Source organism: Rutilus rutilus (genome assembly GCF_951802725.1).
Source record: "Rutilus rutilus genome assembly, chromosome: 9".
NCBI lineage: Eukaryota > Metazoa > Chordata > Actinopteri > Cypriniformes > Leuciscidae > Rutilus > Rutilus rutilus.
Window position 1 is genome coordinate 365,001 of NC_140223.1, and position 15,000 is coordinate 380,000.

The 15,000-nt window shown below is 45.6% G+C and overlaps 1 protein-coding gene across 5 annotated transcripts in view; it reads right to left on the reverse strand.

The window, feature by feature from the left end:
* The window catches only part of sik3 (SIK family kinase 3), a 51,410-nt gene that overhangs the window by 26,830 nt on the left and 9,580 nt on the right, over nucleotides 1-15,000 (reverse strand). For 3 of the 5 annotated variants that reach the window (XM_084418670.1, XM_084418668.1, XM_084418669.1), the window contains exons 2-11: nucleotides 9,643-9,759; nucleotides 8,848-8,911; nucleotides 8,470-8,631; nucleotides 7,273-7,397; nucleotides 6,893-7,016; nucleotides 6,562-6,680; nucleotides 6,339-6,449; nucleotides 6,122-6,244; nucleotides 5,038-5,109; nucleotides 4,810-4,919 (exon numbers count right to left, since the gene is read on the reverse strand). In XM_084418670.1, the coding sequence (XP_084274796.1) occupies nucleotides 4,810-4,919; nucleotides 5,038-5,109; nucleotides 6,122-6,244; nucleotides 6,339-6,449; nucleotides 6,562-6,680; nucleotides 6,893-7,016; nucleotides 7,273-7,397; nucleotides 8,470-8,631; nucleotides 8,848-8,911; nucleotides 9,643-9,759 (1,127 nt within the window). Of the gene's footprint in view, nucleotides 1-4,809; nucleotides 4,920-5,037; nucleotides 5,110-6,121; nucleotides 6,245-6,338; nucleotides 6,450-6,561; nucleotides 6,681-6,892; nucleotides 7,017-7,272; nucleotides 7,398-8,469; nucleotides 8,632-8,847; nucleotides 8,912-9,354; nucleotides 9,369-9,544; nucleotides 9,564-9,642; nucleotides 9,760-15,000 lie in introns of those variants that run through there. The other 2 variants (XM_084418672.1, XM_084418671.1) reach the window with 2 other exon arrangements.

The window sequence follows — 15,000 nt, forward strand, 5'->3', positions numbered from 1 at the left end:
GTGAGAGTTGTTTAGAGTGAACTGAGAGGGAGTTTAGTTAGGTGAGAGTTGTTTAGAGTGAACTGGAAGGGACTTTAGTAAGGTGAGAGTTGTTTAGAGTGAACTGGGAGGGACTTTAGTGAGGTGAGAGTTGTTTAGAGTGAACTGGAAGGGACTTTAGTAAGGTGAGAGGGGTTTAGAGTGAACTGGAAGGGACTTTAGTAAGGTGAGAGTTGTTTAGAGTGAACTGGGAGGGACTTTAGTAAGGTGAGAGGGGTTTAGAGTGAACTGGAAGGGACTTTAGTGAGGTGAGAGTTGTTTAGAGTGAACTGGAAGGGACTTTAGTAAGGTGAGAGGGGTTTAGAGTGAACTGGAAGGGACTTTAGTAAGGTGAGAGTTGTTTAGAGTGAACTGGGAGGGACTTTAGTAAGGTGAGAGGGGTTTAGAGTGAACTGAGAGGGAGTTTAGTTAGGTGAGAGTTGTTTAGAGTGAACTGAGAGGGAGTTTAGTTAGGTGAGAGTTGTTTAGAGTGAACTGGAAGGTACTTTAGTAAGGTGAGAGGGGTTTAGAGTGAACTGGAAGGGACTTTAGTAAGGTGAGAGTTGTTTAGAGTGAACTGGGAGGGACTTTAGTAAGGTGAGAGTTGTTTAGAGTGAACTGGGAGGGACTTTAGTAAGGTGAGAGTTGTTTAGAGTGAACTGGGAGGGACTTTAGTGAGGTGAGAGTTGTTTAGAGTGAACTGAGAGGGAGTTTAGTTAGGTGAGAGTTGTTTAGAGTGAACTGGAAGGGACTTTAGTAAGGTGAGAGTTGTTTAGAGTGAACTGGGAGGGACTTTAGTAAGGTGAGAGTTGTTTAGAGTGAACTGGGAGGGACTTTAGTTAGGTGAGAGTTGTTTAGAGTGAACTGAGAGGGAGTTTAGTTAGGTGAGAGGGGTTTAGAGTGAACTGGGAGGGACTTTAGTAAGGTGAGAGTTGTTTAGAGTGAACTGGGAGGGACTTTAGTAAGGTGAGAGTTGTTTAGAGTGAACTGGGAGGGACTTTAGTAAGGTGAGAGTTGGTTAGAGTGAACTGAGAGGGAGTTTAGTTAGGTGAGAGGGGTTTAGAGTGAACTGGGAGGGACTTTAGTAAGGTGAGAGTTGTTTAGAGTGAACTGGGAGGGAGTTTAGTTAGGTGAGAGGGGTTTAGAGTGAACTGGGAGGGACTTTAGTAAGGTGAGAGTTGTTTAGAGTGAACTGAGAGGGAGTTTAGTTAGGTGAGAGGGGTTTAGAGTGAACTGGGAGGGACTTTAGTAAGGTGAGAGTTGTTTAGAGTGAACTGAGAGGGAGTTTAGTTAGGTGAGAGGGGTTTAGAGTGAACTGGAAGGGACTTTAGTAAGGTGAGAGTTGTTTAGAGTGAACTGGGAGGGACTTTAGTAAGGTGAGAGTTGTTTAGAGTGAACTGGGAGGGACTTTAGTAAGGTGAGAGTTGTTTAGAGTGAACTGGAAGGGACTTTAGTGAGGTGAGAGTTGTTTAGAGTGAACTGGAAGGGACTTTAGTAAGGTGAGAGGGGTTTAGAGTGAACTGGAAGGGACTTTAGTAAGGTGAGAGTTGTTTAGAGTGAACTGGGAGGGACTTTAGTAAGGTGAGAGGGGTTTAGAGTGAACTGGAAGGGACTTTAGTGAGGTGAGAGTTGTTTAGAGTGAACTGAGAGGGAGTTTAGTTAGGTGAGAGTTGTTTAGAGTGAACTGGGAGGGACTTTAGTAAGGTGAGAGGGGTTTAGAGTGAACTGGAAGGGACTTTAGTGAGGTGAGAGTTGTTTAGAGTGAACTGAGAGGGAGTTTAGTAAGGTGAGAGTTGTTTAGAGTGAACTGGGAGGGACTTTAGTAAGGTGAGAGGGGTTTAGAGTGAACTGGAAGGGACTTTAGTAAGGTGAGAGTTGTTTAGAGTGAACTGGGAGGGACTTTAGTAAGGTGAGAGGGGTTTAGAGTGAACTGGAAGGGACTTTAGTGAGGTGAGAGTTGTTTAGAGTGAACTGGAAGGGACTTTAGTAAGGTGAGAGTTGTTTAGAGTGAACTGGGAGGGACTTTAGTAAGGTGAGAGTTGTTTAGAGTGAACTGGGAGGGACTTTAGTAAGGTGAGAGTTGTTTAGAGTGAACTGGGAGGGACTTTAGTAAGGTGAGAGTTGTTTAGAGTGAACTGGGAGGGACTTTAGTGAGGTGAGAGTTGTTTAGAGTGAACTGAGAGGGAGTTTAGTTAGGTGAGAGTTGTTTAGAGTGAACTGGAAGGGACTTTAGTAAGGTGAGAGTTGTTTAGAGTGAACTGGGAGGGACTTTAGTGAGGTGAGAGTTGTTTAGAGTGAACTGGAAGGGACTTTAGTAAGGTGAGAGGGGTTTAGAGTGAACTGGAAGGGACTTTAGTAAGGTGAGAGTTGTTTAGAGTGAACTGGGAGGGACTTTAGTAAGGTGAGAGGGGTTTAGAGTGAACTGGAAGGGACTTTAGTGAGGTGAGAGTTGTTTAGAGTGAACTGGAAGGGACTTTAGTAAGGTGAGAGGGGTTTAGAGTGAACTGGAAGGGACTTTAGTAAGGTGAGAGTTGTTTAGAGTGAACTGGGAGGGACTTTAGTAAGGTGAGAGGGGTTTAGAGTGAACTGAGAGGGAGTTTAGTTAGGTGAGAGTTGTTTAGAGTGAACTGAGAGGGAGTTTAGTTAGGTGAGAGTTGTTTAGAGTGAACTGGAAGGTACTTTAGTAAGGTGAGAGGGGTTTAGAGTGAACTGGAAGGGACTTTAGTAAGGTGAGAGTTGTTTAGAGTGAACTGGGAGGGACTTTAGTAAGGTGAGAGTTGTTTAGAGTGAACTGGGAGGGACTTTAGTAAGGTGAGAGTTGTTTAGAGTGAACTGGGAGGGACTTTAGTGAGGTGAGAGTTGTTTAGAGTGAACTGAGAGGGAGTTTAGTTAGGTGAGAGTTGTTTAGAGTGAACTGGAAGGGACTTTAGTAAGGTGAGAGTTGTTTAGAGTGAACTGGGAGGGACTTTAGTAAGGTGAGAGTTGTTTAGAGTGAACTGGGAGGGACTTTAGTTAGGTGAGAGTTGTTTAGAGTGAACTGAGAGGGAGTTTAGTTAGGTGAGAGGGGTTTAGAGTGAACTGGGAGGGACTTTAGTAAGGTGAGAGTTGTTTAGAGTGAACTGGGAGGGACTTTAGTAAGGTGAGAGTTGTTTAGAGTGAACTGGGAGGGACTTTAGTAAGGTGAGAGTTGGTTAGAGTGAACTGAGAGGGAGTTTAGTTAGGTGAGAGGGGTTTAGAGTGAACTGGGAGGGACTTTAGTAAGGTGAGAGTTGTTTAGAGTGAACTGGGAGGGAGTTTAGTTAGGTGAGAGGGGTTTAGAGTGAACTGGGAGGGACTTTAGTAAGGTGAGAGTTGTTTAGAGTGAACTGAGAGGGAGTTTAGTTAGGTGAGAGGGGTTTAGAGTGAACTGGGAGGGACTTTAGTAAGGTGAGAGTTGTTTAGAGTGAACTGAGAGGGAGTTTAGTTAGGTGAGAGGGGTTTAGAGTGAACTGGAAGGGACTTTAGTAAGGTGAGAGTTGTTTAGAGTGAACTGGGAGGGACTTTAGTAAGGTGAGAGTTGTTTAGAGTGAACTGGGAGGGACTTTAGTTAGGTGAGAGTTGTTTAGAGTGAACTGAGAGGGAGTTTAGTTAGGTGAGAGGGGTTTAGAGTGAACTGGGAGGGACTTTAGTAAGGTGAGAGTTGTTTAGAGTGAACCGGGGGGGACTTTAGTTAGGTGAGAGTTGTTTAGAGTGAACTGGAAGGGACTTTAGTGAGGTGAGAGTTGTTTAGAGTGAACTGGAGGGGACTTTAGTTAGGTGAGAGTTGTTTAGAGTGAACTGGAAGGGACTTTAGTTAGGTGAGAGTTGTTTAGAGTGAACTGAGAGGGAGTTTAGTTAGGTGAGAGGGGTTTAGAGTGAACCGGGGGGGACTTAAGTTAGGTGAGAGGGGTTTAGAGTCAACTGGGAGGGACTTTAGTAAGGTAATAGGGGTTTAGAGTGAACTGGGAGGGACTTTAGTAAGGTAATAGGGGTTTAGAGTGAACTGAGAGGGAGTTTAGTTAGGTGAGAGGGGTTTAGAGTGAACCGGGGGGGACTTAAGTTAGGTGAGAGGGGTTTAGAGTCAACTGGGAGGGACTTTAGTAAGGTAATAGGGGTTTAGAGTGAACTGGGAGGGACTTTAGTAAGGTAATAGGGGTTTAGAGTGAACTGGGAGGGACTTAAGTTAGGTGAGAGGGGTTTAGAGTGAACCGAGAGGGACTTTAGTAAGGTCATAGGGGTTTAGAGTCAACTGGGAGGGACTTTAGTAAGGTGATAGGGGTTTAGAGTGAACTGGGAGGGACTTAAGTTAGGTGATAGGGGTTTAGAGTGAACCGAGAGGGACTTTATTAAGGTCATAGGGGTTTAGAGTCAACTGGGAGGGACTTTAGTAAGGTGATAGGGGTTTAGAGTCAACTGGGAGGGACTTTAGTAAGGTGATAGGGGTTTAGAGTGAACTGGGAGGGACTTTAGTGAGGTGAGAGGAGTTTAGAGTGAACTGGGAGGGACTTTAGTGAGGTGATAGGGGTTTAGAGTGAACTGGGAGGGACTTTAGTGAGGTGAGAGGAGTTTAGAGTGAACTGGGAGGGACTTTAGTAAGGTGATAGGGGTTTAGAGTGAACTGGGAGGGACTTTAGTAAGGTGGGATGAATTTTGAGTGAACTGGGAGGGACTTTAGTTAGGTGGGAGGGGCTTGTTAAGCCATAACTCCAGCTGGAGAAAAATACAGCAAATACAGACAGGAAAAACATAAGTATTGTCTGAGAGGTGAAGTACCTGGGGTCGGGAACGCCTACAGTGTGGCGCCTCATGGACAGGTATCGGGCCATCGCCTCTGGACTGGGCTCTTCTCCCTCATCACTGTCCAGAGCCATCGGCCCGTCAGTCTGAAACACACACACACAACACACGGGTCACGACACACTGCGGATTAGATGATCCATCCTACACCTGATACTCAGTCCACACTTTTTTATTCTGACTGAATGTGACTCTGAGGCTCACCTCAACGATCTGATTCTCTGGGTTAATGAGCTGGACCTGCGGTACCGTCATACTGACGGCGTTACTCAGATCCTGCGGGACCAACACACAAACACAGAGCATATCTTATCACATAACCACAATCCCTTTCAACTCCAACAAAATCGCCCCCACAATTCCATTCCACAGACTTTAAAGGTGACATATCATCAAAATCTGGCTTTTTCCGTGTGTCAGTGCTGTAATCGGTGCTTCTACCAACACAGAAAACGTGAAAAGTGAAACCCAGTAACTGTGTTCTGGTGAGCCTTTCTCTGCAAGCATGTAAAAAAATAAGTCAATCAGATTTCTCTCCCCTTCTGACGTATGAAGATCTTATTATAATATTACCGGCCCTTAATCTGCACGTTTACACACATCAGCCGACATTTGGTTCCACGAGCGACAACAGAGACCAGTTCTAACACAATGATAAAGATCCAGCAAAGCCTGAAACTGTTCTGTGGTTGAGCACAGACGAGCACTGGACACTATTGACCAGAACATGTCACCGCTGTCTTATAAACACCTCAGGAACTGTGGACACTTGTGGAGAAGTTCAACATGATGATGAGATGATCAGTGTAACTCCACAACAACTACACAAATGTCTCCACTAACATTCAGAAACTCTTCCTGAGTCTCTCCGTAAGGCTGCATTTGCTACTGGTGATTCTGGGATTCTGGATGAGTGAGATTGGCCTGTTTTGTTTTTGCCGGAGTTTCTGAAGCTCGTGTAAAGACTCCGCCCTCTTCTGAACGGAGGCGGAGCTGCAGCTCATTTGCATTTAAAGGGACACACACAAAAATGGGCAAATTTGACAAGCTGTAATAAATGATCTGTGGAATATTTTGAACTGAAATTTCAGAGGCACATTCTGGAGACACCATAGATTTATATTACATCTTGTGAAAAGAGGCATAATATGTCACCTTTAAAATCATCATTAATTCTCCAGAAGAGTAGGACACTCAGCTTTCATACAATATGCAAATAAGGCACCCTGAAGCTCATGCATATTCCCCTCATTAGGCATCAAAGGTTGCTAATGGCAACGGCACACACCTGCAGCGGGTAGAGGGGGCGGGGCGTGGGCGGAGCCATGCACAGGTTCTTGTGCCGCTTCAGCTTGTCAGACAGCAGACTGTAGGTGGCGCTGTAGTGATCATACGCATCCGTGTGCAGAGACTGCGGTCGACACGCAATACAATCAATGTTTCAGAAGAGTTCATGTGAATGACAGAGACATGCCGTGTGTGTGTGTGTGTGTGTGTGTGTGTACCTGTAAGGTCCGCTCGCGGTCGAAGCCCATATCTGACATGGCCATTAGCACTTGCTCGTTAATTAACTCTGTTTCTCTCTCCACCTTCACCTGCTCACATTCTGCTATCAGCTACAGACACACAGAGAAATGAACAACGTTTCTACACATCGTAAGGCATGACATTTAGTTTTACAAACTTTTAACACAGTTTGATCATCACGTGTGTGTGTGTGTGTCTTACTCTGTCAAACTCCGGATCCGGGTCTCCTTGTCTCATCCACTTGTTCTTGCAGATCTGCTCCATTGAAAGCCGTCGACTGGGTTCCAGAATCAACATGTGTCTGATCAGATACTCACAGTCTGAAACACACATACAGGTCTGTCAATCACGGCTCGAGTGTGTGTGAGGGAGTGAGTGAGTGTGTGTGAGAGTGTGTGTGTGTGTGAGTGTGTGTGTGTGTGTGAGTGAGTGAGTGAGTGAGTGAGTGAGTGAGTGAGTGTGTGTGTGGTGTGTGTGTGTGAGTGAGTGAGTGAGGGAGTGTGTGTGTGTGTGTGTGTGTGAGAGTGTGCACCTGTGGACATGAAGAACGGGATACGGAATTTCCCACTGAGGACTCGAGCGCGGAGGTTCTGTAAAGTGCTTCCGTCGAACGGTAACGCGCCACAAACCAGGACATACAGAACCACACCCAAACTCTACAGAGAGAGAGAGAGAGAGAGAGAGAGAGAGAGAGAGAGAGAGCTCTACACCTGTGGCCATGGAAGTGATTGGAACACCTGAACTCAATGATTTGGAGCCGTGTCCCAATACTTTTGGGAATAATAGTGTTTGTAAATAACATTAGAATTTGGACCAGTCTTGAAGAAAAAAACTAGATGACTAACTTTTCAGACCAGTCTAAGCAGTTTATGCGTATGTGTTAGCGAGCTCAGAGACAGACGCTGGTTTTACCCATATGTCAACTTTTGGTCCGTCGTACTCCTTCCCCTCGAAGAGTTCGGGCGCCGCATACGGAGGACTGCCACACCACGTCTTCAGCAGCTGTCCTCGAGAAAACAGATTACTGAAGCCGAAATCTGGAGGATAGAGAGACCAACGGGTCAAGTACACTCCAAAAACACACATTCACTCACTCACACACTCACTCACACACATTACTGAAGCCGAAATCTGGAGGACAGAGAGACAGACGGGTCAAATACACTCCAAAAACACACAGACACACATTCACGGACTGAATGACTCACAGACAAATTGACTCATTCACTCGATTACTCTCTCACTCATTCATTCGTTCATTTACTCACTCGATTACTCCGATCACTCAATTTCGTACTCGATTACTCATAATCATACGTTCACTCACTCACTCACTCACTCACTAACTAACTCACACACTCACTATCACTAACTCACACACTCACTAACTCACACACTCACTAACTCACACACTCACTAACTCACACACTCACTAACTCACACACTCACTAACTCACACACTCACTCACTGACTCACTCACTCAGTGACTCACTTACTCACACACACACACACACACACACACTCACTCACACACTCACTGACTCACTGACTCACTGACTCACTAACTCACTCACTCACTCACTCACTCACTCACTCACTGACTCACACACTCACTCACTGACTCACTCACTAACACACACACTCACTCACTCACTCACTCACTGACTGACTGACTCACTCACTCACTCACTCACTGACTCACTCACTAACACACACACTCACTCACTCACTCACTCACTGACTGACTGACTCACTCACACACACACACACACACTGACTCACTGACTCACTCACTGACTCACTCACTGACTCACTGACTCAGTCACTGACTCGCTCACTCGCACACTCACTCACCGACTGACTCACACACTCACTCACTGACTCAGTCACTGACTCACACACCACACTCACTCACTCACTCACTGACTCACTCACACACCACACTCACTCACTCACTCACTCACTCACTCACTCACTCACTCACTCACTCACTCACTCACTCAGTCACTCAGTCACTCAGTCACTCACTCGCTCGCACGCACACACACACACACACACACACGCACGCACACACACACACACACACACACACACACACGCTCACTCACCTGCGATCTTGATGTTCAGGTTGTGGTCGAGCAGCAGGTTCTCCGCCTTCAGGTCTCTGTGGACGATGTTCCTGCAATGGCAGAAGTAAACCGCGGCTACGATCTGCTTGAACTTCCGCCGCGCGTCTTTCTCCGCCATGCGCCCGTGAGCCACCAGATGATCTGAGGAACAGCGAACACAAACTAGTGCTTGCTCTGTCGTGAAGTGTGCATCATTGATTCTATTATTTAAGAATGGACATGATTCGAACAGGTTAAATGTTCCTGTATAAAACAGTCACACTTGTGTTCCTGCAATGGATGATCTGATCATTGTTTTCCTCAACAGATTCAAAAGATTCTAATCACTGCGAAGAATCAAACGATTGATTCACTCACCGAAGATCTCTCCTCCACTGGCGTACTCCGTCACCAGATAGATCAATCGTTCCGTCTCCATCACCTGCCACACACACACACACACACACACACACACTGAGCACCAGTTGCATTCAACCATACACAAACCAACAGAAGTGACCTGGTAGAGGTGGATTTGTGAGTGTGTGTGTGTGTGTGTGTGTGTGTGTGCCCTTGTTTATATTACATTGTGGGGACCAAATGTCCCCATAAGAATAGTAAAACCTGAGATCACCTACATTGTGGGGACCAGCCAGCGGTCCCCACTTTTCAAAAGGCTTATAAATCACACAGGATGAGTTGTTTTGAGAAAGTAAAAATGCAGAATGTTTCCTGTGATGGGTAGGTTTAGGGGTAGGGTTAGTGTAAGGGGATAGAATGTACAGTTTGTACGGTATAAAAACCATTACGTCTATGGAGAGTCCACACAAAGATAGTGAACCAGACATGTGTGTGTGTGTGTGTGTGTGTGTGTGTGTGTGAGACCTGGTAGAGGCGGATGATGTCAGGGTGTGTGTGTGTGTGTGTGTGAGACCTGGTAGAGGCGGATGATATGAGGGTGTGTGTGAGACCTGGTAGAGGCGGATGATGTGAGGGGGTGTGTGTGTGTGTGTGTGTGTGTGTGTGAGACCTGGTAGAGGCGGATGATGTGAGGGGGTGTGTGTGTGTGTGAGACCTGGTAGAGGCGGATGATGTGAGGGTGTGTGTGAGACCTGGTAGAGGCGGATGATGTGAGGGGGTGTGTGTGTGTGTGTGTGTGTGTGTGTGTGAGACCTGGTAGAGGCGGATGATGTGAGGGTGTCTCAGCATCTTCATGATCTGAACCTCTCGGAAGATCTTCTTCAGGTTCTCGTCGTCCAGCTGAGTCTTATCAACAATCTTTATCGCAACCTAGAACACACACAAGAGTGTTTATTAGCATCATCACAAACATGCAGTTCATTAGCATAAATACAGGCCATTTACGGGTTGCCAAGCGACACAATGACACAAATGCGACACAAACAGCATTTATGAATGAGTGACTGGCGCATGATTAATATAAAATTAAACGGATGTGCAGATACACGTGCGTGAACTGAAAAAAAAAATATATATATATATAAAAAATTGCTAGTAAATTTCAAAAACAATCACAAAAAAAGGCAAGTAACATTGAATTAGACATGAAATTTTGAAGTAGAAAACCGGTATTAATAATATATTATAATAAAATAGTATTTTATTGTGTGTGTGTGTGTGTGTGTGTGTGTGTATTACAGCAACTTCAGATTTGTCTGCCCAGATCTGATTGTGTGTTATGTGAGAGAGACATTTAATGTCTCTGGATTCGCTCCACCTACAGTGATGCAACATCTGGACACATACTCACTCACACATACTCACTCACACACATACTCACTCACTCACACATACTCACTCACACACATACTCACTCACTCACATACTCACTCACACATACTCACTCACTCACATACTCACTCACTCACTCACTCACATACTCACATACTCACTCACTCACTCACATACTCACTCACTCACACATACTCACTCACTCACATACTCACTCACATACTCACTCACTCACACATACTCACTCACACACATACTCACTCACTCACATACTCACTCACTCACATACTCACTCACTCACACACACATACTCACTCACACATACTCACTCACTCACATACTCACTCACACACATACTCACTCACACACTCACTCACTCACATACTCACATACTCACTCACTCACATACTCACACATACTCACTCACTCACTCACTCACTCACATACTCACTCACACATACTCACTCACTCACATACTCACTCACTCACTCACTCACATACTCACACATACTCACTCACTCACTCACTCACATACTCACTCACACATACTCACTCACTCACTCACTCACATACTCACTCACACATACTCACTCACTCACTCACTCACTCACTCACATACTCACTCACTCACATACTCACTCACTCACTCACTCACTCACTCACTTACACACTCATACTCACTCACTCACTCACTCACTCACTCACATACACACTCACACATACTCACTCACTCACATACTCACTCACATACTCACTCACTCACACACTCACTCACTCACACACACACTCACACTCATACTCACATACACTCACTCACATACTCACTCACTCACATACTCACTCACTCACATACTCACTCACTCACATACTCACTCACTCACATACTCACTCACTCACACACACACTCACACTCATACTCACATACACTCACTCACATACACTCACTCACATACACTCACTCACATACACTCACTCACATACACTCACTCACATACACTCACTCACATACACTCACTCACATACTCACTCACATACTCACTCACATACTCACTCAATCACTCACTCAATCACATACTCACTCACTCACTCTGACATACATATTCACTCACTCACTCACTCACTCACTCACTCACATTCACTCACACACTCACTCACATTCACTCACACACTCACTCACATTCAATTCAATTCAAATAAAGCTTTATTGGCATGACAAAAATACATTTGTATTGCCAAAACATCAAAACAGCATAGAGAATGATTTTGAACATTTAGTACAGAAAATAATAATAATAATAATTCAATTAAATAAAATAAATAAAAATATACGATAGAAAAAATCGTAGAACAGTTTATGAACATTTCAAAATTCTGTGAACAATTTAGAATTCAGTGTGTAAGTGTTTGTTTTGTGTACGAGCGTGTGTGTGTGTGTATGTGGGCGCATCACTGATACAATCTCTTTTTTTCACCTAATAGATGTTGAAATTATGTTTTGTTGTTCAATTTTAGGAAGTTAGGGCAAAGTATTTCAAATTTTGTGTAAAAAGTCCCTCTAATATACTCACATACTCGCTCACATACTCGCTCACATACTCGCTCACTCAAATATATTTTCATTGTTTAATAACACATGTTAGCACAATGCTGTTCAAAAGTTTCAGGTTGTTTATTTTTCTTTTAAATTAATAAGGCCTACTACAAAAGTGACAGTAAAGATATTGCGCACTGCACAAATAAGCTACAAGTACTAAACAAAGAGAATACCCCCAGGCAGACCGAGGAGGGGGGGAGAATAATCTGCCATTAAGGACGGACCAAACTGGTAAAGACCCGGACAACGGCACAAGGACTACGGAATTGGATGCAGTAAGACAGGAGGACGAGGATAACAGAAGATGCAACATCTGTGGCAGAGTATTCAAGAACGAACGAGGCGTTAAAATTCACCAAGGTAAGACCAAGTGCAAAAAGCAGCTGCAGCAACGCGAAGCACCCGGTAATACCCAGAGATCCATCTCTGAGTATATCACAGTTGATTGTCAGTCGGAGGAGGACCGGAGCCAGGAGGCACACCACAGTGCACCGGACCTCTCTGCTCAACCTGCTCAGAGCACAAGAAGAGGGGGTGAATCTGAAATGCTAGAGGACTTTGAGAGGAAACCACGCTTAAATTTACCATCAGCTACAGACCGCAGATGGGCACAGCTGGATAGAGACCTAGACATCACCCTGGACAATACCCTCAAGGGAGATGTAACCAAGAAGATCAAAACCATGGTAAAAACTGTCTTTCACGCATGTCTGGACACCTTCGGTGTAAAGGAATGCAATGTTATTAGACCACCAGCTGGTCCAAGCAGGAGGCAGCGCCAGATTAAAGAATTACGGGAGCAACTGAGAACACTCAGGAAAAGATGGCAGAAAGCGAATGATGAGGAGAAATCAGCGCTAAACCAGATACGGGCGGAGGTGCGGAAAAGCTTAATTCTTCTCTGCAAAGCAGAATCACTCCGGAAGAAACAGAGAGAAAAGCGTCGTAAGAGGAAAGCCTTTTTTAACAACCCCTTCCAGTTTACAGCTGACCTTCTAGGAAAGCCTAAGAGCGGGAAACTTAGGTGTTCCAAGGAGGATGTGGAGAAGAGCGTGGCAGCAGCACATGGTGACCCCTGCAGAGACATCCCACTGGGCCTATGCCCGTTCCAGCTGCCAAGGCCCATGCCACACTTTCCATTCAGCATGGCAGACTTCACCATGGATGAAGTGAGGTCAGTTGTCGGAAAAGCTCGAGCAGGATCCGCTCCAGGACCATCAGGCACAACGTACAAGATCTATAAAAACTGCCCACTGCTACTGAATAGGTTAGCCAAGCTCTTACGGACACTCTGGAAAAAAAGGCAGGAACCTAAGCTCTGGACACTCGCTGAGGGCTGCTTTGTTCCTAAAGGACAGAATTCTACAGGACTCGAAGAGTTCAGAGAGATCTCCCTATTGGACGTGGAGGGGAAAATATTCTGGTCCATTGTTGCTAAAAGGCTTACATCGTATCTTCTCAACAATGAGTACATCGACCCCAGTGTCCAAAAAGGAGGAGTTCCAGGATATTCTGGATGCCTAGAACATACATCAGCGATCAGCCAGATCATCAAAGAAGCAAAGAGTAATAAAAACACACTCGCTGTCGTCTGGCTAGATCTTGCTAAAGCCTACCCAAGTGTACCTCATCAGCTGATCCAAAGGGCTTTAGAACACTACCAAGTACCAACAGAGGTGGTGAAGCTGGTGATGACACACATGGATTCACTGAAAATGAGGTTCACAGTGGGAAACTTCACCACCACATGGCAAAGGCTGGAGAAGGGAATCATGGCAGGATGCACTATTTCAGTGGTCCTGTTTGTGGCCGCCATGAATCTTCTTCTGAAAGCAGGAGAGATGCAGTGTAAAGGTCCTAAAGCAAACGACGGCACAAGGCATCCCGCTTGCCGGGCTTTCATGGATGATGTGACTGTGATGACCCCAGCAATTCAAGGAACACAGTGGATCCTAAGTGCTCTGGAAAAGATGGTGACATGGGCACGGATGCAATTTAAACCGGAGAAATCCAGGAGCCTTAGTATCCACAAAGGAAAGTTGATAAGAAACACCTTCAGCATCCAAGGCTCGGAAATCCCAGTAATTCAAGACCAAGGGATCCGATGTCTTGGGAAAAACTATGACCACTCTCTGAAGGACATCAGCAATCTCAAAGACACCAAAGACCAGCTGAGCATCTGGCTTAAGGCAATTGACAACAGCCAGTTGCTTGGGAGGTTCAAGGTATGGTGCTTTCAGTATGGGATTATACCCAGACTGCAATGGCCCTTCCTGCTTTATGACTTTCCTATGACACAAGTGGAAGCAATGGAGAGAATGTGCAGTAAGATTGTGCGGAAATGGTTGGGTGTTCCCCCTTCCTTCAGCTCAGTGAACCTATACAGCAAGACCTCCAAGCTCCGCTTACCTGTTTCATCAGTAGCTGAAGAATACAAGGCCACTAAGGCAAGAGCAGTCAGCACGCTGCTCCTGTCAAAGGATGGGAAAGTCCAGCATGCTAGCAATGCCATCAGGTGCGGCAGGAAGTGGAAGCCCCAAGAAGCGGTATCGGAAGCTGAAGCACACTGGAAACACCAGGAGATTGTTGGAGTGATCTGTCAAGGCCGCATGGGACTTGGACATTACAACACTAAGAGGTGGAGCAAGGCCAACACCAAAGGCAAGAGAGAGCTTGTGGTGCAGAGGGTCAGAGAGGCAGAAGAAGAACATCGCCGTGTGAAAGCGGTAGGGCTGGCCTCTCAGGGGCAGTGGATGCAGTGGGATCAGGCACTCGAGCGATCACTGTCCTGGAAGGAACTCTGGGAAACCGACCAAGGCAAGCTGTCTTTCTTGCTACGTGCTGTGGCTGACCTCTTGCCAACCCCAAGTAATTTAAAGATCTGGGGCAAGGAAGAAGATGCATCATGCAAGCACTGTGGAGCAGTGCTATGCACACTGAATCACATCTTGACGGCATGCCCCAAAGCACTGGGAGATGGTCGATACAGGTGGAGACATGACAAGGTCCTGACAGAAGTCGCCAAATGGGTGGATCTGCAAAGGGTCAAAGCTAACAACAACCTGGCACCACAGTCTCCAAAATTCATCAATTTCCAGCGTGAATGCAACAATACTACCATGGTAAAGGCAACTGCCAAGCACCCGCCATCCATGCTACAGCGTGCTTTTGACTGGGAGATGCAA